Consider the following 23,643-nt stretch of genomic DNA (forward strand, 5'->3'; position numbering starts at 1 on the left):
ATAGTAAAATTACACATCACAATAAACATGGTGATCAAATTTCAGGGAGGCAACTTATCAAGAAATGACTGTAACATACAGTATAATACAGTAGACTGTCACTGTTCCCAGAACACTTATGAAATAAAATAAACTACCTTCTGATATATAGTATAGCATTAACAACACTTTAGAAGTTATTATTGAGTGAAACAGCAGTAATCAGAGGATTCCAGACTGTGTTGGTGGGCTGTGCTGAGTTCAGACCCTCCTGTGTTTTTATGTTACTGCGCCTTTAAATACTAAAGAAACACTGGAAGCAGAGCTGCGTGGTACATTCAACCGTTTAAGCCGACTGAGAGCTGCTCATATCTGACTGCACAGCGAGCAGCTGAGAGAGAGACACACCGCGCCGGAGGGGTGAGTCCACACACTCTCTCACAGCTCGCGAGGAACTTCTGACTGAAGTTTGTGGAGGTGGTCTCGTGAGCGCGAGCGTCTTAAAGGCGGCAGCAGCATCGCGAGGGAAGAGCAGCTGAGGAGGATCTCTCTCTTTCTCTCTCTCTCACTCAGCCGCTTCATTCACTCTTACGCCGCTTTGAGGACGGAGTTTGATCACATTTTCCCTTTTTAAAGTGTAAAGAAGACGTTTTCTGTTATTTTCCCCCCACACGGATCACAGCGAGCTGTTCCTGGATAGAAGTTCATTCCTGCTGTAAGTACAGTTACTGCTGGACTCGCTTGTACTTTTCAACGTGTTTTCATTTGAACTGCTTACTTTTTAACATGGAAAAAGTCCACATTTTGAAGTGACTTCTTCACTCCCGGTCCTTTCAGTAGTTAACAGTGTCCTGAAATACTGATAAAAGCTTCGCAAACATGGATAAATACGAAGACTTGGGGCTCGAGGCGAGTAAATTTATTGAAGACCTCAACATGTACGAGGCGTCGAAGGACGGTTTGTTCCGAATGAAGAGAGACGCGGGAAACAACCCCGACTTTGAGGAGACCCGGAGAGTGTTCGCCTCGAAAATGACCAAAATCCACATGCAGAAGCACCAAGAGGAGATGGCCAAAAACAGCCTGGCGGCGAGGCTGAACGGGGGTCACGGGAAAGTGTCAGACGGCACGTTTTACACCAAAGACAGACCACCTATCAGTAGCTGCAGGCAGGGGGGCGAGGCTGCAGCTAAGCCGCCCATACTGTCCGGGCCCATGCCAAGCGCAGCCAGCATTAATCAGTATTCATCATATGAGGGCCAGAAACATCATCCAGCCACCCAACATGACGCTCCCGGCAACAGGGGTTATAGCTATGGAAACAGCCATGACCATAAGGAGCGTGTGGATTCCTACCATCACTCACCAGTCAGCCCTGGAAACTCTCACATCCAGTCATCGCCTACACATACAGGCCACCCTCCCAGCCCTTCTGGTACTTGGGCCACTAGGAACAATCCTCCCTGTCAGGCATCATCACCCACCCTTAGCAACAGTTCAACAAGTCCGAGCACACCAGGAGCTGGTCAGAACCATGGAGTCACTCCACCACTTCATCAAAACCTGCCATCCCAAACTTTTCCAAGTACTGGCAAGCCTGATTCTGTCCCACGATCACCCACAGGCACCTACAGAGCATCCACAGACTCCTACCACCAGCCTCCGACTCACGGGACCCCCTCTCATCACTTTGAGCCCACCCCAGCTCAAAGGCCTGCTCATGGAGACCCACGCCTCAATGGGGTTCCTCAGAGCATTGGGCCTACCCAGGTTACCCCACCAGCACACAGCCAGCCAGAATCTCATCAGAGCAGTCCCAAAGCAGGCCATGGTCTAGCGCAGGGGGGTCCGGCCATGCCAGGCAGCCAGGCAACCTCTTTCGCTCAATTAGCTGCAGCCGAGCAGCCGGCCCGCAGCGAAGCCCCCAGCCCCCCGCGGGCACTCAAACTGCCATGCCATACTCTCCATATACAGCAGGAGCATGGGCCATCTGTGGCTGAAATAAAATTAGAAGCTCTAACCGAACGCCTGGAAAAGGAGATGGACGCCCAGCCTAAGGCCGACTACTTCGGTAAGCCTGACGTGATCACTCCCTCCCGTTTTTTTTTACTTCTTCTTCTTCTTTTTAATCGTTTTCTCATCTGTAATTTTTGAGAGGCAAACTGTATTTGACAGCCCAGTGATCGAAAAACACGCTGCCGGTTTCCACTTGACCTTCACTGTGTGTGTGTCTATGTGTGTGTGAGTGAGAGAGTCTTGCCAGCTTGAGCGAAACAGCCAAGTGTCTGAGTGGTGTGTGTGTGTGCGTATGTGTGAATGATATACTGCTGCTCCCCACTGCTGGTCCGTCTCCAGCCTGTGGAGTCATGACTCAAGTCTTGTGTTAATCATTTGTCTCATTTGCTTCATCTCATCATCCTTAAATCTCCTCAGCCTGTCTCTAGGCCTTGGTAATAAACTATCCTAGGAAAGCTGTTCAGCTCTCTTATAAATCTAATAAAGAGGTCAGCATGTCATTAAAAAGTATAGTAAAGACTTGCATAGAATTAGAAGTAGAGACAAAACACAACTTGAGCTGGAGTAAAAAGTAGGGATGCACTGATCACGGATTTTTAAGGATGATTTTTGTGGCCGTTTTTTTTTTTGTACCCAGAGCTAATAGGGAGTGGGATAAATGAACAAATGGAACCCGCTAGAATATTTTAAGCACTTTTTATTATCCAGAGTCACAATATAAATAACATTATTTAATCCTTAACAGTCCAAACTGTTTTTATTGTAAATATTGTAAACAAAAGTTTCCTATTTAAATAACTATGCTATGCTACAACGTTTTGGTATAGGTGTAGCAGCAGCTTTCAAATACATTGTGAATTCACTGGCCTACCTCACATCATAAAAGTACTCCAACTGACCAAAATAAAAATAATAAATTGACCAATAGCTGATTGTATGGAGCAAAAATCTGGTGATTCTGCATTCTTAGTAAAAAGTTAACAGACCTAACACTCCTCATGTACCCAGTTTCCTAAAGAACTGCAGTGGAATGTTTTGGTACTTCCAGCATCTTTAGCATATGAACTGAGGACTGTTAGGAGCTTTTCATTTTTGTGATCTTTTTGGTCTAAAATTAACCTGGAATGTGAGAAGCAGTCCAAGAAAAGCTCTAATCCATCAGAATGTCACTTTTGTGGAACCGAGTAAACACCTCTGGGTTTAATGGCGTTATTAAAAAGTCTTGCACTCTGTTTTTGTGTAGGTTAAGTGTGTGTGGTTGGTAAGTACATGTGTAAAAGAGTTTTTTGGGGAGATTTATTTTATGAATGGCCCTTTTTACTAGTGGTCTTGTAATAAATTGAAACAGCCCTTAGGCAGCTATTAAGAAATACACAAGTTTACTAAACGTAATGGAGCAGTCAGACAGTGCAGAAAAAGTGGGTGTGAAAAGCAGCTTGGAGAGTGCTCACAGATGTGACCAACTGAATTTTTTTGGGGGGGAGGGTGTGGAGGGTGTCATCAAAACCTAGCTTGTAAGCCAGCATTGCCACACTTTCAGTTCCTTTTTTATTACTGTGTATCGCACTTGTTTGCTTCCTAGTTACTTGGTTTTTGCTGAATTGTGGGAGTGTGAACTTTGACCCTGTCTACCAATCTACTTATCTCCAAGGTTTTTTGTTCTTGGCTTTTGGAATGTTTATCGTGTATTATTCACCAAAAGTTTAGTCGTTTCTTTATCTGAACCCTCCTGAAGTGCTGATATGGAAATATTTTAATAAGGGTCCATGGAAAATATGCTGAAAAGTTGCACCCTACAAATGGTCCTGAATTTAGCTTTGTTTAAGAGGATTTGAAGGGTGAGGGATGACTGCATCTACTGTAAAGCAACAGTGTTCTGACTTGCACCGACTTAGATGAGATACAGAAGTATGTAGTTATACAGAGACCCAAATTCTCTGAGTATCCCAGCAGTCCAGCACATTCACTAAAGTGTTGCTAAGCCTACTTTAAACATACTAGTGCAACCACTAAGTGATTGCTAGCTTTTGTGCAACTAAAGGATCTGTCACATGATGAGTAGTGCGTGCCTGGCTGCCTGTCCTCATTTAGGTCCTGCTGACCCCTGTCCTTTTGCTTCAGACTGAGAATCTTTCTCTGACTCATACGCTGTGACAAATGAAGATTTTGGCCTTGGACATGCATATTGGACAAGCATATTTCCAGCCTAGTCATGCTTTTGATGACACAGAGAGTGAGAGGTGAGTGAGAGTTGAGCTCTGTGTCTATTCTCAGTCTTTGGTCTTTAAAGATGGCATTGCGTTGCATGATGCTCTCCACTCAGTGTCTTGAATTCTTTGGTCAAAAAATCATGAAAGTTTTCTAAGTTAAAAGTCTGCAAATCTGTATAATTCATTTTTTTAGGGATGGAGCTATTTTCCCCAGTCTAACATAAGAGATTACCTTTTTTTTCTACACAGAAACATCTTCTTTGATCTAAGCTAGCTCAGACCTTTTTGAAGCTTCCATACATGCAGTGTGCACCTCACTGATAGGCAAAGCAGTGCACAAAGTTTCTGGGAAAATGAGCACAGAGCCAAAGTGGTGCACCAGGGGGATGTTGAGGAATGTCTGGAAAACTGGCTCTGGAATTTACGGAGGGCCAGGGCCAGGGCCATGGGATGATAATAAATAGGGAAGAGCTACAATAGAGTCCAAACGTGAGAGGGACTCTTGCTGTTGACATCCAAATGGAAAAGAGCTACAGTGACCTTCCTTCTGTCTGGAGTCAGTTAAGCATGGCCCCACCCTGTTGGTCTCTTTTGTTTTGGAAGAGACAGTGGATGAGATATGAGGAGGGGGTGAGCATGGAGCAGGAAGAGAAAGAAAGGGGTGGTGGCGGGGGTCCCGGCTTGCACACGCAAACACACCAGCAGGGGACAGTTGCAGTGGTATGTTCAGTGCTGTTTTGATAAAGGATTACTTAATCTTTCTGTCCACCGAGTGTCTTTATCTTTATTCTGCCTCAAGTTTTCTTGGCTGCCTCTCTTAACATTTGAACTTTAGCCAAGTGAAGCCAATCTGAGCTTCTGTGTGTGTGTGCTTTTATGTTTGCGAATGCTTGCTGGATCTGTCAATAAAAGAATAAAAGAGCCCTTTTCTAATCCCTACAGTTTAGAGCTGATTAATCCACCATAACAGATTATGTCAGATTATGTCTGTCGAGTGTCTGGCTGCTCTCTGACTCTAATGTGAGGTTTTAGGTAGTTGATGCCAGATTGTCAAAGCTATCAAGAAAGTATACAGGATTCCATAAACATGACTGTTCATCTAAGGTGGTGTTCAGCAGTTGGATGCTGAGGGTCCTGATTGGATTGCCGCTCTAAGAGAGTCCATGGGTAATTAAACCTTTTCCGTGGTGTTTGGATGTGTAGGCTGATTAGCTGACTTAACATTAGCTTAGTGAACAGGCTGTAGATCCAAACAGTGCCACACACTACAGTACAGGTTTGATTCTGATTAGCTGGTGCTCTGCTGAAACAAGTTTAGATGATAAAAACAAATGTCCGTCAGAGCAGAGTTGAGTGACTGGTATTGGAGAGACATCATGTAGAAGTCGAACCTGTTCTGTGGTGTTTGGGATTGTAGCATTTTGGCTAAGACAGCAATAGTTTTGTTAGCAGGCCAAACATGCCACACACCACAGCACAGGCTTAGTTCCAGCTAGCTGATGTGAAAATGACGCCCATTTTGAAGATATCATGAGAGTGTAAAGTCGAGTGATCAGTGTTAGAGTGAAAGCTGAAATGGAACATGTTCTCTGGTGTCTAGCTCTTAGCAGTTGCTAAGCCGCTATCTTCAACTCCAAGCCGTACCTATCAAACTGTAAGCCCCTCTAAAATATAAATGGGTGGAGATTGTTTGAAAGTTCAGACGTGGATTAGAAATGTGACACATAATCATTTTTAAATACCGTGGTGTACCTTATTACTGTAATACCACCCAACCCTTGCTGAGGAGCGAGTTCATGCATTCTTACAGCAGATCCCTCACACAAAGGAGCACTCACAGACACCCTCTGTGCACTCTTACTGTGGACCACATCATTGTGAACTCTTAACCAAAACTCACAGGACCAGTCAAAGTGGAGGGCTTTGTTTACAGCTGCCTGACCATTATGGCTGGAGAAGATATTCAAGTCTGAGGTAAAATGCATTTGTCTATAAATTCAACTTGCCATTGAGCTGCATTATTCTTGTAATCTGGATTGAGCCACTGTAAATAAGAAATAATCTGATTTAAATCGCTGAGTATGATTGCAAGCATCACTTCACTTGGTACAGAACATGTGCAGCCTATTAATCGCATGGGTTTCTCCCAAATGCACACTTACCTAGTAGGTTTCTTGCCCTGTACTTTCAAAAGTTATTGATGTCACCAAAGTGCAGATGTTGAGTAGGACCACAGGGCCTTATAGGACAGGTCTTTAGACTGGAGTGTACTTGTGCCTCTGACACTGAGTGCAGGTCACTGGGTACAGAGTCTGAACACTTCCCCCCTCCTTATGGCAGGACATGGACTGAAGACTTCCTCTTAGCGGGAGATATTGCTGAGATTCTACTACACAGGAAGCTTATTTTCATTCCAGGAACTCTGTATTTTGACATGGCATTTAGGGCTGGGCAGTATGAATGAAAACCATTTTCGCAATAGTTGCACAAATCATCACCAAAGTATTACCAACTATGTGAAACTTCCTAATAGTTCTGCTGCATGATGGATTTCTAACTTCTTTATGCAATTTGTGTTGTGACTTTTAAATGTATTTTCATCTGATTAAAATATTTCATAGCATAATGTTTATCACAGATGGCACAATGCTGCTTTTTCATTTCTGATACTGAAACTAAGCTTTAAAATGAAATATGTATCTGTTTATATACCATGCCAAGAGTGCTCAAACACTCTACTACCCCACCTTTACTGTTATCATGTGACATTATGTGGTTACTGAGGTATCGTGTGAGCTACTTCTCTGCTATTTTAAGATGGATGTATTACAGAGTTTATATCAGTATAATAACATGCTCACCAACCCAACAACACTACAGCAGCGCCAGGTCCCAGTACCAGTGTCTCAGCTGAGTAAGGGATTTGCCTATGTAAAGTAATATTACAAAGTATAATGGAGTAGCTTGATTCAGTGGTGTTCTTGTGTGGAAAGCTTTGCTCATAAGGCAAGCAGTGTGGGTGTGGTAGTGTCTTCTAGTAGTGCTAAAAGCTCGAGGGTGGTTGGTTCCTTTAAGGCAGGCTTTACAGAGTGGGCAGAGGTTGGCTGCCTGATGTTTGCTGGATACCAGAGGAAACAGAGGCTTCTTTGTGAGAGTCCATTCCAGCTTCTGGCTGGGGAGCTCTTCCTCTGAGGAGAGTTTGCTCTGGGTAATGCTGTTAGCTCTGTGGGATGTTGTTGATCTTGCCTTTTCTAATCTGCTGTGAGCGTACTGTTAGCCACGCACATGTACAGAAGGAATGTTGTGAAAGCCTCACAAAGGAAACTCTTCTGTGTTCTTTTCATCAAGCGGCACAGCCATAGGTCTTGTGATAATCGTTGGGCGTCCTTCATGGAGCTGACTGAAGTGTTTTTTGAATTAGGTTTTATTCATGTGTTAAATGCCTGGTATTTTATCTGGCAGTTAGCTCAGTTTCTTATGTTCTAAATGGTGATTGATGCCCACACATGACCACCTAGAGCTAATACATCAACAGAAGTCCTCCACTCTCAGTGGGTGTCAAGTTGTGTGGAGTCTTCTCCTTGTCAGATTCTTGTCAGTGTATTATGGGTTGTAAAAATGCATCAATCTGAAGGTGGCAATTCAACTGTTTTGGAATGTTTGAATCAGTTATAAAGGGCTTGAATAATGTTCAGTAAAGTACACTGCTATGTAAAAGCCAGATGCCACCCTTAAATTATTTAAGTCAAATTGGGTATTAAGGACAAGTTATTCATTTTTAAGAAGACATTTCTGAAGAGATTAGATGTAAGACAGTCCACTTGCATAACGAAAAGGAAAGTCAAAGGGAAATAAGTGGAAAAACAAATGTTTTCTAAACAGGAGTTAAAAAATTATTTAGAGATACAGAGGAAAATATAGACTACTAACAACTGTGCAAGACCTGGTAGACCAGCAAAACTGTCACCATCATATAAACAGTACTTAAAGCTTTCGCCTTTGATAAATAGGGGAAACTGAAGCTCCACTCTTGCTCAGATCTGAAACAATCCACAGCATTTTTTATCTTGTGAGAGGACAGCTCAACGCTATGGTTCGGGAACAATGTGTAGCTGTCAATAAGCTGTTACTGAGAAAAGGTAGTAGACAAAAAAATTGTGGCAGATCAAACAAAGAAGCTGCTGGTGTTCTCGGAACAATGGACTGACCACCCCAGAGTCCAGACCTCAACATCCCTGAATGTGTTTGGGATTACGTGGATTGTGTGAAACAGAAAATGCAACCAACTTCTAAGACTGAACTTGGAGGTGTGGAATTCCCTGGAGATATCTCTGGAACAGAAATATCCCTGCAGATTTTTGTAAAAACTGGAAGCAAGTCTTGTGAAAGGAGTAAGCTGTGTAAAAGTAAAGAATGGGCACACTAAATACTGAACAATGTCATATCATACTTGGTGATGCAGGCTTATGTGTATTTTGCTATTAAATAAGTTTTCTAATCTGTACTAATTGGCCATTTTCATTGGACATCAAATAAATGAAGGGTGGTCTCTGACTTTTGCACAGCACTGTATATGCTTATTTTTTGGACAAAATAAGACTTGTGAGAAAAAAAGTTATAGTTCTTGTCACATTTGTGTATTCAGTATTTTTAACATAAATCTGAATTGAGTTTTTCCTGTGTTGTTTGTATTGGTTGGATTTCACCAGATGGGAGACTGAAAGTAACACATTATAAAGGGCTCAGTTTCCTTTTGCTCTCTTGTATGGTTTCACTGTGCACTAAGTGAGAGTCGTTATTGTGACTGGGCCATAATTATGTCTCTGCACCAGTCCTGTGGAGCTGTGGAGGCTGAGCTGGCAGACGAGGTGAAATGGAGGGATTGGAGGGGAAATACTGTAATCAGGCCTGTCCTCTCACAATAAACAGCGTGATAGGAAATGTCACAGCACACGGCCCTCACACTATGCTTGCCTCGAGTTGGAGTATGGTAAAAGTTTGTCCTAGTCTTTCTCATTCTCATTCCTTTTCTCTTTCTTTTTTTATCTGTACTTTGCTTCCTAATACTTTTTTCCACATCCTGTTGATAGAGAGTGTGTGCGTGTGAGTATGTTTAGTATGTTTGGCAGTGTTTGGTGGGAACCCTTCGTAGTCTGATTACTGTGTTCATGGGGCAGAATTCTCAGCCTGTGTGCCAAACCAAACAAGCGAATTGGATTATATTTCCGTCTATATTGATACAGAGTGTTACCAGCCTGTTCTGCCTTTCACCTCTCCCACCTCTCCCACCTTTTTTTTTCCCTTTATATTGGTTTGACAAATGGTTTTGTATACGATTTCATGTCGTTAAATGAATAGATTTTTTAAATATAGACTGGAACACAAGCGGTGTACAGAGAACTGGCACCACAGAAACCCAGTGAGTGCTGTTTTGTGTGGTTTCTACATGAGATCAAACCCACATCTCTCCAGCAGCGAGCCTGCAGACTTTACCACTGCTCTGTTTATTGAACTTTGTAAATAATAAGAAGTAGAGTGTTGTGCTGCTTGGCTGATATGGTTGTCTTGTGGTACTTCTTTGCAGGCAGTTGTGTGAAATGCAGTAAGGCTGTGTATGGGGCCAGCCAGGCATGCCAGGCCATGGGCAGCCTCTACCACGACAGCTGCTTCACCTGCAGTGCCTGCAGTAAGTATCCTAATTATACACACTTCACACTATCTATCTAATCAAAGATTAATAGTTTTTATATCGCAGTTTGAAGAAGTACAATTTTAAAAGTGCAAGAGCTGTAATTTGAAATGTAGTTTACATTGTCAACAACATTTGTCCTAAGTTTTAAGTGGGGCAATTTAACCTAATAACACTTAAAAAGCGGATGTGCTAGTGGCCAAAAAAGAAAAAGACTATAATTTGTAGAAAATAATCACAGTTTAAATTGCAGTCACAATATCAGTAAGAAAAAATGCAGTCTGATATTTTCTCCAAATTATTCTGCCCTCCTATCTATTAGAAGTGTAATGATATACATATTTTCAGGCTTTAAATGAAAATATTTCAATTCTGAGTTCAGGATCAGGCGGCACAGTGGCGCAGTGGGTAGCGCTGTCGCCTCACAGCAAGAAGGGCCTGGGTTTGATTCCGGGCCGGGGTCCTTTCTGTGTGGAGTTTGCATGTTCTCCCCGTGTCTGCGTGGGTTTCCTCCAGGTACTCCGGTTTCCTCCCACGGTCCAAAGACATGCAGTCAGGCTGCTTGGACATGCTGAATTGCCCCTGTGTGTGTGATTGTGTATGTCTGTCTGTCTGCCCTGCGATGGACTGGTGGTCTGTCCAGGGTGTAACCTGCCTTCCGCCCAATGACAGCTAGGATAGGCTACAGCACCCTACTGTGACCCAGAAGGATGAGCGGTTTAGATGATGTGTTTGTGTGAGTTCAGGATTCAATGAGACTTTCAGTATCGTATGTTTGATTTCTATAAAGCTCTAACTATAGACTACACAGATTAGTTTGGCTGTGCTAGCCCACTAACAGGATAATACTACAGGATAGTATGCACCCAGATGCTGAGTTTTAGTCATTAACATGGTTTCCATGAAGCAAAAGCTGTTGCAAACATTCATTGTTTCATTTGTCTCTAAAAGACAACGCTGCTTGTTGAAGGGATAACTGGCACAAATCATTTTCTTGGAAGGCATAAAATAAATAAAAAAGAATATAAACAAAAGGGCAATATCTATATAAAAGTAAACTATAAGGCTGTATCTGAATATAAAATAAACTGAGCATTACAAGTTACAATATGATCTCGGGTTTGTACACTTACTTTCTGGCTGAAATGGGTGAGAGTGGATTTTTTAACGTAGCTCAATCACACCTTGCAAAGTGTGGAATCTACAGCCAGCTAGAGGTGGACCAAATAGTGGTGAAAATTGTTAGCTATTAACATTCCTGTGGAGAGAGTTATTTGTTTCGCCTGTTCAGAATCGGCACTTAGCAGCTGCTCTAATCCTGCAGGGAGAAGTAGCTGCCGAGACTCGCCAGCTTCAGAATTTTCCCGTTCCACCTTAAATGGTGCAGCAGTTACATTCTGGGGCCTCAGGCACCATTTAATTCCTTTAATTTGAACAAGAAGCTGGCGAAGGAGAAGCACTTCAGCCTAATACATTTTACAAGAAACTATTCTACTTTTGCGGAAAGGGTATCCTGCCAGATACTGGCAGGTGCCAGAATGAAACTGCTGCACCATTTAAGGTGGAATGTAAAAATTCGAACAGGAAGCTGGCGGGCGGGAAGCTGAATCCAGTTTTATTGTGTTTGACAGTTTCTTGTTGCAGATTAAATGTATCAGGATGCCAACTGGAGTGCTTATAAATAAGTCCATTCGTCTTTAAATTATGGATGTTCATCTTGAATCTTTTAAAAATTAATTTTAACGTGTATCATGACACCCCTAGTATTGGAATCATTACATACCTACTATATCTGTCTGTCTACCTCTCTAGGCATCTTGTTTACTAACATCCATTGCGGCTGCACACCTGTGCACACGGACTGTTAGTCACTATCTGTTTACTAAGAATTAAAGTAAATCAAACATTGCTAAATAAAACGTTAACAAAATCAATCGTATTCTTTTTCGTCATATTTAACATGGACATTATTTTAAAGTTAAAGTTTCCCTTAGGAAAGTGTACATCTGAACCGCTTTAAACAGACTAGTACCAGACGTACAGTACAGGCAGTAACAGTAAAATTATGAATAAATATGAAAGTGGTTAAGGCATGTTTAAAGCTGTTGTAATACTTCATATTCGCACAAGACACCACACATTATTTATATCATGTATTAGCCAGACCTTTTTAAAAAACGTAGCAAGGAGGCCATGTATTACAGCAATTTTATAAATTTTTATAGCCAAGTATCCATAAGAGTTCACGAACGGATTACTGGTTAAACATGAAGAAGGAAAAACATTTAATTTAAATGAATGAGAGGAGAACAAACCATGTTTTATTATACAAAAATAGCTGAGGGAAATGGGTAGGTTTTCATGTCAGATAAGTGATACAATGGACACTCAGGTGAGCTAACAAGCTAAAGGTCAGCTAACTAGTACAACACAGGATGCTCATGGGGAGTCGTCGTCTTCTACAGGTGTTTTTCTCCTCTTCAGTTGACGATGTTAGTTTTTCAGAAATATATTTAAACTGGTTCTAACAACAGCTTAGCCTGTTTAGTTATAAAACCATACAAACTCCATCTCATTCACGTTCTCAGTGTGTCTTTGGCCACACGTCCATATTACGGCACTATTTTTCAGAGTAGCAAAGTATAGGATATTTGGCATTTTACTTAGTAGTTGGTCTGTGTATTTTCTCTGTCTTTCCATATGGAAATGCTACAAGTACCCAAAGAGTGATTTCAGTATTTGAATACTGCCACCTCAAATGGTCAACCAAGTTCTCGAGTACCTGTGAATATCCCTTATGAAATCCCAAAGTGAACTACAACTAAAATGCAGCAATGTGGGCCAAGAGTACCAAACTAGCTCTTAGTGAGGTGCATCATCTGCAGCAGATAAAGTGCTTGACTTACTCTTTAAAGGCATTGGATCTATGAGCAGTCGTTTGAAACTGAAGTATGAAAGGCTCACTCTGCAACTGCTTGTGCTCAAGCTAGTGCACAACTGTTAAAATCATTCTTTCATCAGCCATTGGCACAGAGGTGAGTGGAGAAAAAGAGCTGGCTGGCTGCAGAAATGATCACAAGCCACGTGGCATGCAGCATTTGAGGGTGGACAGTGGTGACTATGATAGCAAAACAGCTGCCAGGACCTGGATATCGTTGCTGTTGGGACCAAACCTTGCATGAAATGGTCCAGAATTACTTGGAATAAAGTTTTAACTTTAACTTCCACTGAAAGATAAGAATGTTTAAGAAAGTTTGCGTTTTTGAATACAAGATTTGTTCCAACAGTAATGCTGTGTAATGTTCTGGATCTGAAGATGTTTTTGATGCAGTTAAATTTATTCAGTTAATGTCATATTTCAGTACATATCCATTAGTTACCTGTGTACCCTGCAGACACTGCATGTCCCTTTTCCCCTAAATCTCTTACAGTCCTGCCTCTCTTGGTCTTTTGTGTGTGTGGTAAACTGGTTGCACTCACTTATTTGGTTTCAGGGAGTGTCTGTGTTCAGGTCGTGTCAGGAAGGTGTAAAGAAAGGTCTGAATGGAGGGACACCGTGGAACTGAAAGATCATGTGTCCTGTGAATATGGATGTTGTGGTTGGGTTGGGCTGCGTTGTATATAGCAGACATCAGATATCATGTCTTCTGAATCACCTCTGAATGACTCAGGGATTGACGTTAAGCTTTTTTTTTTAAGAGAGAGGAAGTCTTTTCTTATGGACAAGTAAATCTACTGTTTACTTGTCTGAAGACCAGAATTACTTGTCCGGAATGAAGGTCAACGGTAACATTTGCAAATGACTGCTGTATTACATGAGTTTCTTACAATGTTAAAATCAGCACTGAAGAATTTGTAATGTGTGTGAGAAAGAGACCACAAACCTCCATTTTTCCAGCTCTTCTCATCCTCTGATTCGAGAGAGAGAGAGGTAGAGAAAGGGAAAGAGAGAGATTTAAGGCCCAAACATATTTCACCACTTGCCCCTACCACTTAGCCCTTACCCCTCCGTTTTACGCATTCATGTCTGGGGTAGGGTGTCCCGATTTTTGTTGAGATAGAGGGGTAGTGCAAAGTGTTTGGGCTACATGACCCTCCAAACGGAGGTTTTTCAGATGCACACTCCAAATGAAGTGTTATGAGGGAAAAAAGAAAAAAACGATATGATGGCATGAACGAAACCCACAAATGTGAGTATTTTCCCTGTTAAAAAGTACGATAATCATGTTATTATCTTAGTTTAATGTCGTTTCAATGGTATTATGGTCCTTTTCTTCATAACAAGTATAAAAAATCACTAATAGTATGCTGAGGTCTTGGTAGCTAGTTAGCCAAATTTCTACACAATTAAGATTTGGGCTGGTATTGTCAGCAACTTTGAGATACTTTACATGTTACAATACAAGCGTCACGATACAAGACTATGTGATGACACAGCACATCAGATATACAACAGACACTTGTACTCACAGAACTTGTAGTTGAAAAAAAAACTTTATAAAAGTAAAATAATCAGTGAACAACAAAATCTTCACTAACATGGAACACAGATCCCATACATTACAGGTACATCATCCGTTTAGTAGTAATGTCGAAGTCAAAGCAGTTCTACAAACATGTAACTTAAATGCTAAATGTTACGTACTTGTCACAACTAATATAGCCGACTACATCCTCAAATTAATCTACATCTGTGAAATTGATTCTAACTCGAGTACACAACTAACAAGGGTCATACAGGCTTTAACAACTGTTAGTAATAGATACTTTATTCATGTACACAACAGCAAATGGTAAACTAATGTGCTCCATTTGTTCCGAACGTGTGACATGCTTAAGTGCAATGTCTTGTTCTCCAATGCAGCCTTTGGTACAAATAATAATAAATAAAGAGCATGTTTGCTACATTTTGGATGTTGTAAACGTCGCACTCTCAGACTTAAATGCAGTATCAGTTTTACTCACACATTAACATGGTGTAGAAGAAAATACAGAAATATTGATACAGCCACCACCCTGTCAGTGCTCGTATTGCCACAAGCTTATCCACAATATATTGGCATTGTAATATTTGGAACACAGCCCTATTCAAGATATATACTGAAATTATTATTCCCTATTCTCAGAACACATTTGTTTTTGTTTTGTAAAATAATTTTTAAGCCTGTTTGTTATTTTCCTTGTGTATTTACTTCCACTTGTCCGACACTAACTCTCACTGGTAATAGATAAGCATTATTGCTGAGCACTGTGTCTGGTTTATGTGTTTGTAAGGGGTCATTGTCCACAGCGCTGTCAGGTGTTCGTGTAGTTGTGTGTTGAAATCTATATGGATCAGGAAGCTGGAGGTCAGGGCTCTGCTTGGTGTGGAGGTGTCAGGGTTAAACTGTGTGTTGGCTGCAGCGTGTGAGGACTCGGTGGACATGCTGTGAGGTGTGAGACCAGGTGCTGACCAAACGTGAGCCACATGTGTGAGTTCAGCAACATCCTCTAAATCGTTTTAATAAATACCCCCTTTAAGCTTGGCAGCCACTATTGCAGTAGTGCCCAAAAACTACTGAAAGAGAAACTTGGTGAGGCATTTCTAAGCTTTTCATCTGCATGACTGGCGCTCTGATATGGCTGAGTTCTCCAATTAAAATTTCTCCCCTAATTACTCAGGCAAACAGAGAGGGCCTCTTGATGTCTGCTGCTAGCCATTAACGTGTGCCATGAAGCTGGACCTTTAGCCTGATCCGTCACTCATCGTGATGACTCTGAAACAGCTCTTGTGTGGCGCTGTGTGTGGCTGTCAGTAGTGCTGGATAATATATGGTCTGTATCAGTGTCACACAACAATATTGATTTTTATTTTTAATGGAATTCATAAAATCCATAGCCAACTGCAATGTGTGTCATATGATTCAGAGTGTTTTTTTTAATAGGAAACTAGCTGTTCAAATTTAAATGAGGAGCAAGTTTCCTTTTCTGGAAATGTGCTTTGTGTCTGCAATATTACGTAAGGTTCCCTTTGGCTTCATTTAAAGAGAAGAAAACAGTCCATTCAAAACGAACTATGTCAGGTTTGTGGCAAGTTTTCATTTGGAGTGCCAGTATTCAGGGAGCATGGGTTCCTTTACTTTATTAAAGAGGAATTCAACCGATTTTTCAAAATTTCTGCATAAATCAATCATTTAGATGTAAAGAAAGCCATTCAGGGTGGTTTGATTTGAAATGGTGCAATACAGATATTTACCTACTCAGGATTTTCTTTACAATGTGTTAATAGGGCCAATATATAATACAGTGTGATTTAAAAAGATTCATCGGATTTCAAAATGATTTATTTCACTTGTAAATCATTACAGAACAATGCAGTAAATTGTAAATGTTTTAAGTGAGGATAAAGTTTATAACATAATTTTACAAGTGCTCAATATGAACCTCCTCCAGCTGTACGGACAACATCAACGCCATAGTCAAATTCATCCCATACTCAATTGAGCATGTCGGGCGTCACTGTACTCTCAGCTCTTTCAATGCAATTTCGGAGATCCAATGTTGTGGAACCAGCGCCGAATACTCTGAGCTGTTGGAGGTTCACTGTCAATGAAAATCACGCTGCACAGTTATGACGGATTCACTCTTATTGAAGTGGAGAATGCAAAACGCTTTCTGCTCAGGGGTCTCCATCTCCTTGCAGACTGAAGGGAGCCATCTTCCAGTGACAGTCAAAAACTCTATGACCCCCTCCTTCAATTGGTATGTGATTGGTTCCTAGGCACCTCACGGTTGTAAAAATATGGTGCTTTGAAAGCAGATGAATCTTTTTGAATTACCCTGTATATGCAATATGTACAATGCAGATCTAAGCATTTTATTTACAATCAAAAACCAGTTGTTGTGCGTAATATTGATAATGTTAAAATGGTGGTGAATCTGAAAAAATTCACGTTTTAGGTATTATTTCACTATGCATGTATCTGTCCACCATTTAAAGATTTTTTAATAATAAATAAAATAAATAAATAAATAAATAAAAATTTTAGGCAAAAAGCTAGACAACTATCAGATAATAATGTTGTAGGCATCAGGTTACTTGTAACTTTCATGTAATAACTTTCTGTGAGGGAGCTTTTAGAAACATTAATCGCTTCAGATGTCTGGTTCCTTTCACCACCACTGTAAACAATACTGACCTGGCATTCCACATCAAATCACTCTGAACGACTTTGTTTACATCTTAACCACTTAATTATTTGGAATTTAAAAAAAAATCTGAGGAATTCCCCTTTTAGTGCAAACCTAAATATCATCTGTTTCAGTGATAACACACATGGCCGTAACTAGTATGAGGGCACAGAGGCCTGGACCACTGTAGTTTCAGAAGGTTTTTTTTCATGTTTTTCATCTCCATTCATTAGATTTAATATGGAAACAGCAACATTCTAATAATTTGGTAGCATACTCACAGGCCTACCCAGTCAAATGGGGATAGAATATTTATTATGCCCCAATTTTTAAGACATTTTGCTGTCACTGTGTTATGGTCAGTCAAAATCATTAGGCTCTAAGCCACACTCTACCTTATTTTCTCAACCCTCCAATCACTGCTTAGTAACCGCTGCTATCTGCCTTTGCCTAAAGCATTCAGTTTGTTATCAGCACCCACCATGTCTGTAACTAGCACAGGGACACTAAGGTCCTCGGTAGTTTCGGAACAGTTTTATGAGATTCAGTGTGGAAACAGTGGCAAGACTACACAGACAGTGACTGGTTTTCAGCCAACCTCAGAAAAAAAGTGTTGTTTGACCATAGACTGACTACTATGTTTAGTAAGTATGGGTTTCAGCTTGGATTTACAGCTGAAAATAAATGGATAAATGAATAGTTATTTCATTAAAATGACACAGAGTAAAGAGTTTATGGAAAAGTAATAACATTTTATGGGAAATTTGAGGGATGGGAAAGGATATAAAAATATAAATTAAAGGAAAAAGACACGACAATTATGGAAGGGTGCAAAATGAGTAATGATCGGATTTTAAAAAAATCAAAAAGAGAAATTGACAGTTGGTGTAATATACATATTCAGCAGTTAGTTTATTCACAGTGTGATGTAGGTCACTTTTCTGCATAATGGACCTCCCTAAAAGTTTGATCCTAGTTATGGCCCTGATATAATAATATATTTGGAAAATATCATGAAATTGAACTTCATTGATATTATTAGCTAGGAGTAGGAGTGCGAGGAGTGCGAGTACCAGAGTCCACCTGTGTTCACTGTTTATGAGTCTCTGTAGGTGGTGAGAATGCACAGTGTAAAGTAGGGCTTCAGGGTGCAGGGAGGCTGAAGGCTGAATGTTAAGAGGGGCCCTGCTGGAAAGGAATGTGGCCAGTGAGTGCAGTGTTTGGTCCATGGGTGGGATGAGCAGATGGAAGCATGCTTGGTGTGTTATGTCAGCTGGACCCTGAGAGGGAATGAGGCACCAAGAAGGACAAGAGGAGAGAGAAGAGTGTCTGGTCTACTCGCCACATTTAACACACTAACAAACAGTAGACCTGTCATCTATGATAAAAAAAAAGTTGTATACGAATATTTTTCTTTTTAAATATGATGGGTTAAATTTTCAACTACATTTAAATACTAAATGTGTTGTTTTCCTGTCATTCTCAGCCACAGTTTGTATCGTTTATTTGTTCCCCTCTGTATTGTATGTTTTTGTTTCATTATTGTGCATCTCTCATGCAGAAACATTCTCATTTCTGTGTATGTGACCAATGGATATGGCCATAAGGTAGATTTGACACAGGAATGGTTAAACTAATAAATGGTTAACCATTCTGCTAAAAGTGAAAATACTGATACTGAGAATACTGATTATCAAATTCAGAAAATTTTTCCCCAACTTGACCAACTGGACAAGTGTACTGAAAGTTTACATTGTCGCAAACAAATTTTTGCTTTTCCTTTTTTTTTCAAAGATATGTAAGCACACATGCATAGATGTATTTGGGGCAGTAAATTTACTCCTAAAATAAACTTAATAATAATACTAATACTACTACTACTAATAATAATAATAATCAATAATTGATTATTGAAAAAATGAAAAGAAACAGATTTTTCCACAAGGAAATAAAGTTTCCAACATAATGTCAACATTTTGAATGAAGCTTCACTCTACAGACAATTATCATCAATGTGACTGGCTATATTTAACTCAAGACACAAAAGGATTAGACCATTTTTCTTACAGTGAGGTAGTGTTTTGGATCTAAAAGTGAATGAAATCAATTTCAAGTACTGTACATGGTTCATTGACTCAGCTGTCTCAAAAGTCAAAACATCAGCTTACCCAGCTTCATTTTCACTGCTGTCCTAACTTAGCGTTTACTCGCCCAGGGCAGTCGTTAATGTTCAGCCCTGAGCTGAAGTGTATAAAGTCCACAATGGGCTGTGAAGAAAATGTATTGTCGTCATTTTTATTTTGTTTAGTTTTTAGTAAATTTTGTTTTATTTTTGTGTTATTTACATAGTCGACCTACCTCAGACCAAGGTATCAGTTACAGCGTAAATACAAATGAGACGGCTGTCAATAAGTGAGGTAGAAAAAGTCCATATTATTAAAGGCATGCAGTGTTTTGTGACTCAGGAATGATTCCATGAAATCATGCACTGCAGTTTCTCTGGTTTTTGAAACTTCTATGCTGAAGAAGCTTTGAAGATTAAGGAAAAAGTAATGTTTATGTTAAAAAAGACCCTACAACTGAGAAGTAGTATTGTATCCAATGCAGGGCTAGTGTTTTGGGGCAGGGCACCCACAGATAAAAGACACAGTTAGCTCCATGACCTGAGGAGCATTGTGGTTCACAGGCTTGGTCACATTTTATGGACAAAAAAGTGTCAGTATTTTTACTATTTTTAGTAGAAGTTCTCACTAATGAGGGATTGTGATGTGCCGCTAGGTTTTCTTAAAGACTTATATTTTATCAGACATCTAGCATCCTTCTTTAACCTTGTGTCAGCAGTCTTTCACAACACCATAAAAGCCTCTATCAGTCCTCACATATAAGTACCTCTTGTCAGTACCACTGCCTAGCACAAAGGGCTGCTGTATGGGATTGTGTATGGTCTAGAAATAGGGTACTAGCCAAGCACAAAGGCCCATAAAAGGGGAAAGCAGAATCAGAGGCAGAAAGCAGATCTCTCACAGGCAGAGAGAGGGACTTCTGGGAGATTATGGTCCCTCTTCTCTAAACATACCAGGCGCCAGAGAGTGGCACAGGAAGTCCGCTAGGTACAGGCCACTGGTTAGCAAGGCATGCTTTCGTATCTATATTTACCCCTATCTCTGTGCCATCCTCTTTTTGTGAGGGGCTCTTGGTCAGGGCAGTGAGACGGACTGCTCCTGTTTTCCCACCTGTGGAACATCCATCACCTTTGGCTACTCTTGATTTGCCCTTTCAAACCCAATTTGGCTCTATTTGATGTTCTTTATGGGTTGACTGTTAGCCTTTCGAGTTTGCCAGCTGTACCGCTGATGGTTTGTTTGAGAGAACAGAGTGTTGATTGTTGGAATGCTCTGAGGAGCAGCCGTGCTCCTGGTCAAAACTAAACCCCTCAGTATCAGACAGTTTTATCAGCCAGGCCTGGGCACACAGCAGAAGAAAGCCTGCAGTTAGACTTTGAACTCCTTTTCATGAATACTAGATAAATAATCTTCTTGCTGAAGGGACCACTTCAGGATTTCTACCAATAGTTCTGTAAGACCCTCGCTCTAAATCAAACCAAACAACAAGGAAAAAATGTTGTATGAATATGAAAAGGGCATGGACTGGGCATGGGCTTTTTTCCCTGCCTGGCTTTTTTTTCCAGGCAGTATTTTTGTTTTTCATCCTTCAAGTGAAAGGGGATTAAGTGGGATTGTGTGGGATTTATGTCTAGAGAAAGCCTCCACAGTCTCGCTCTCCAGTTCGCATCAGAGAAAGGAAAATTCTTCTGTGTTATGAATCGATGCATGACATTGTTATTTGTCAAAATCTGCGTGTTTTATAGCAAAAAATTCTTATAGCTGACAGTCTGTCAGGCTGTTATGATTATTTAAATCCTGGAGACCTCAAAGACTTAACGTTCTCAGAAGGTAATGTAAAATATGGAGCCAAGGATTTTCATTGCTCGCGTGTTCTGAAATCTTTATCAGGGTAAGTGGTCTTCATCCTTTTATTTGTCTTTTATCAAAACACAGCCTTGGCTGCTCTTCTCCTCCCTGGAGACCCTGATGGCTCTATCAGGAAAAACGACAGATCGAGAGGAATGTGAGAGGCGAGAGCACTCTGTCCAGACTTCAACCATTCATCCCTGCTTTTATTTTTCTTTCTCTCTTTTTTTTGGGAGAATGTGGAAGTACATGACAGATAGCAAGAAATGATCAGCTCTCAGAAATGTGTAGATGAGTTATTTCAGTAATAGGAAAGAGATGCTGCTGAGGAAGACTGAAATTGACCCCTATGGAGTATTCTTCCATTTGGTGAGGTGAGGTCAAGGATAATTAAACATCTAGATGAGAAAGCAGAGAGATATTTTACAACCACAGCGAATTCACATTATAAAATTATGAACTGGTGTGTAGTTATTTCATTATCCATGAAAGAACCCCTCATCCTGTGAGGCAATGCAATCAATTATTTCATTATGTTAAATAAATTGATATTAAGGCAGGCGAATGAAAGCAGTTTATTTGCAGACAAAGAATTGAAAAGCCTATTGTATTTTTGTTCTCAATAATTACACAATAATTTGTTTTTCGAGGACAATTTAAAATATAATATCGCAGCATATTGTCCAAACAATCTACAAGAATGTAAATGTACAATTTAGAAGAATGTTCTAACATTTTAAATACCGAGTAGTTTTTATTAAGCCCTATTTAAAGTTAACATGAATTGGAAATCGTAGAGGTGGCGATATGGAAAAAAAAATATATTGCGATACTTTAGGAAATTTTCACAACACACATGAAACATCATTGGTTAAAGCTGCACTATGTAAGATTTGGGGATTTGGAAACCTCTCTGGTGGAAATGTGTAATTGCACGTAACGTTCAGTAGAACATTTTGTAACATCGATTCTGACCCCTTTTCTTTGGTAAAGAATCATATCTTCATCATGTTGATTTGCACCTTCTTTTTGAGTCTGTACATGTGACCTCAAGGTGTAAAGATGTATGAAGTGGTCCGAAAAGCTACCGCAAAATACGATCTGTCACCTCTGACATTTAAACAGTTATTTCAGGCTTTACAGGGCAACTCGCAGCACTAGATTAGCATTATTAGATTGTAATGGATTTATTGTTGGTTGTAAATAGCAGAAAGCTGATTTAATTAAGTTTTAAAAACTCAGATCGCCATTTATGCTGATGTTTCTTAACACCAGGATACTCTTTGGGTGCTACTTCTTTATAAGCTTCATAATTAAGCACATAAAGCCTTACACATAAACCATCATTAAAAGGCTGTAACCATTATTTTATGAGTTTGGACTGTGCCTTAAATGTATGGTGGTAGTATGAGGAGAGAGGACTTGGATAGGACAAACATAGAACTGAGGAACAGGGACGAGGTGGGGTGATGGTGAGGATTGTATTACGGGAAATGGAAGGTAGAGATGGGAATTTATAGGGTGTTATATTGGAAGGAGGAGGAGTTTCAGGCATCGTATCTAAGCATTTTGAGAATATCAAGTAGAAAAACTATTTATATTATTTCATACGCACAGTTATTTTTTGTCATCTTATCTGCCTCAAGATTTTATGAGCAATTCTGAAAATGCTTGAAATATTTTATAAAACATAAAAATGGCTTTTAGTGTTTTGTTTTTAATATTGAAATTAATATGACTGTGATTCTAAACTTCCAGTAGCATATTTGTTGAGAAATAGTCTTTCTAGGAGCAGATTTCTGTGCTGTGTGTATTGATGGTATTGTACTGTGCAGTTGAGAGCAGTCTTTACATTGCATTTTGAACATCTGGCTGTGGCAGAACACCCCTCCTCTGTATTTATTAGCTTTCTGTACGAATCCAACTTTAGAACGTACAGTGGACCCACTGACCCCGGAGAAACATGCACATATTTTTTTAACGGCTGAATATGTTCTCTATCTCTGTACCAGCGGTGTGTATACCACCGGAATGTTAGTAGCAAATAGAAGAAGGCTCTTATTGATGCCTTTTTTCTTGGTGGTTTGTAAGGGTTAACTACATTACCCTGTACACCCCTCCTTACAAAATGTGTGGAATGTTTCCCCTTTCCTGTGGGACAGGAGTTGTGTGAGTGGGAGGGGGATTTTGTGTGTGTGTGTCTGTGTGTGTGTGCATTTGCATTTATGTTTATGGAGAAGGGAGAGCCAAAAAAGCCCCGATTCAGACAGGAAGTGCTGACAGTCAGCTCCATCCTATGGACTGATGGAAAACAGGGTTGATGGTCTGAGCTGCCTTCACTGTGTCTGGGAAATATATTTATATATAGCACTGTTTCTGAGACCAGCTGTTCATTTATTTAATTTCTTGTACTGCCATCAAGTACAAATTATTCATTTTTCACTTTCAGAAAAACTCATATTTAAAAAAAACATATATTTATTAGCAGTATTTTATTTGTCCACTCTTTACTTTTGTCCACTTTAACCATCCTTTCACCAGTTACAGCTGCATCCTCACAACAAAAGCTATTCCCAAAGGAGTTACTGATATTGTGTTCCAGACACTA

At 40.2% G+C, this 23,643-nt stretch overlaps 1 protein-coding gene across 2 annotated transcripts in view; it reads left to right on the forward strand.

Annotated features, from left to right (window-relative positions):
* The first annotated feature begins 272 nt into the window (after positions 1 to 272).
* Positions 273 to 23,643, forward strand: part of LOC118800366 (Wilms tumor protein 1-interacting protein) — a 38,286-nt gene continuing 14,915 nt past the window's right edge. The window contains exons 1-3 of one of the 2 annotated variants that reach the window (XM_036560569.1): positions 273 to 694; positions 817 to 2,050; positions 9,790 to 9,891. In XM_036560569.1, coding sequence (XP_036416462.1) covers positions 859 to 2,050; positions 9,790 to 9,891 — 1,294 coding nt within the window. In that variant the 5' untranslated portion in view covers positions 273 to 694; positions 817 to 858. Of the gene's footprint in view, positions 2,051 to 9,789; positions 9,892 to 23,643 lie in introns of both variants that reach the window. The other variant, XM_036560568.1, reaches the window with a different exon arrangement.

The sequence above is a fragment of the Colossoma macropomum genome, unplaced genomic scaffold, assembly GCF_904425465.1.
Source record: "Colossoma macropomum unplaced genomic scaffold, Colossoma_macropomum, whole genome shotgun sequence".
In the NCBI taxonomy this organism is placed as follows: Eukaryota; Metazoa; Chordata; class Actinopteri; order Characiformes; family Serrasalmidae; genus Colossoma; species Colossoma macropomum.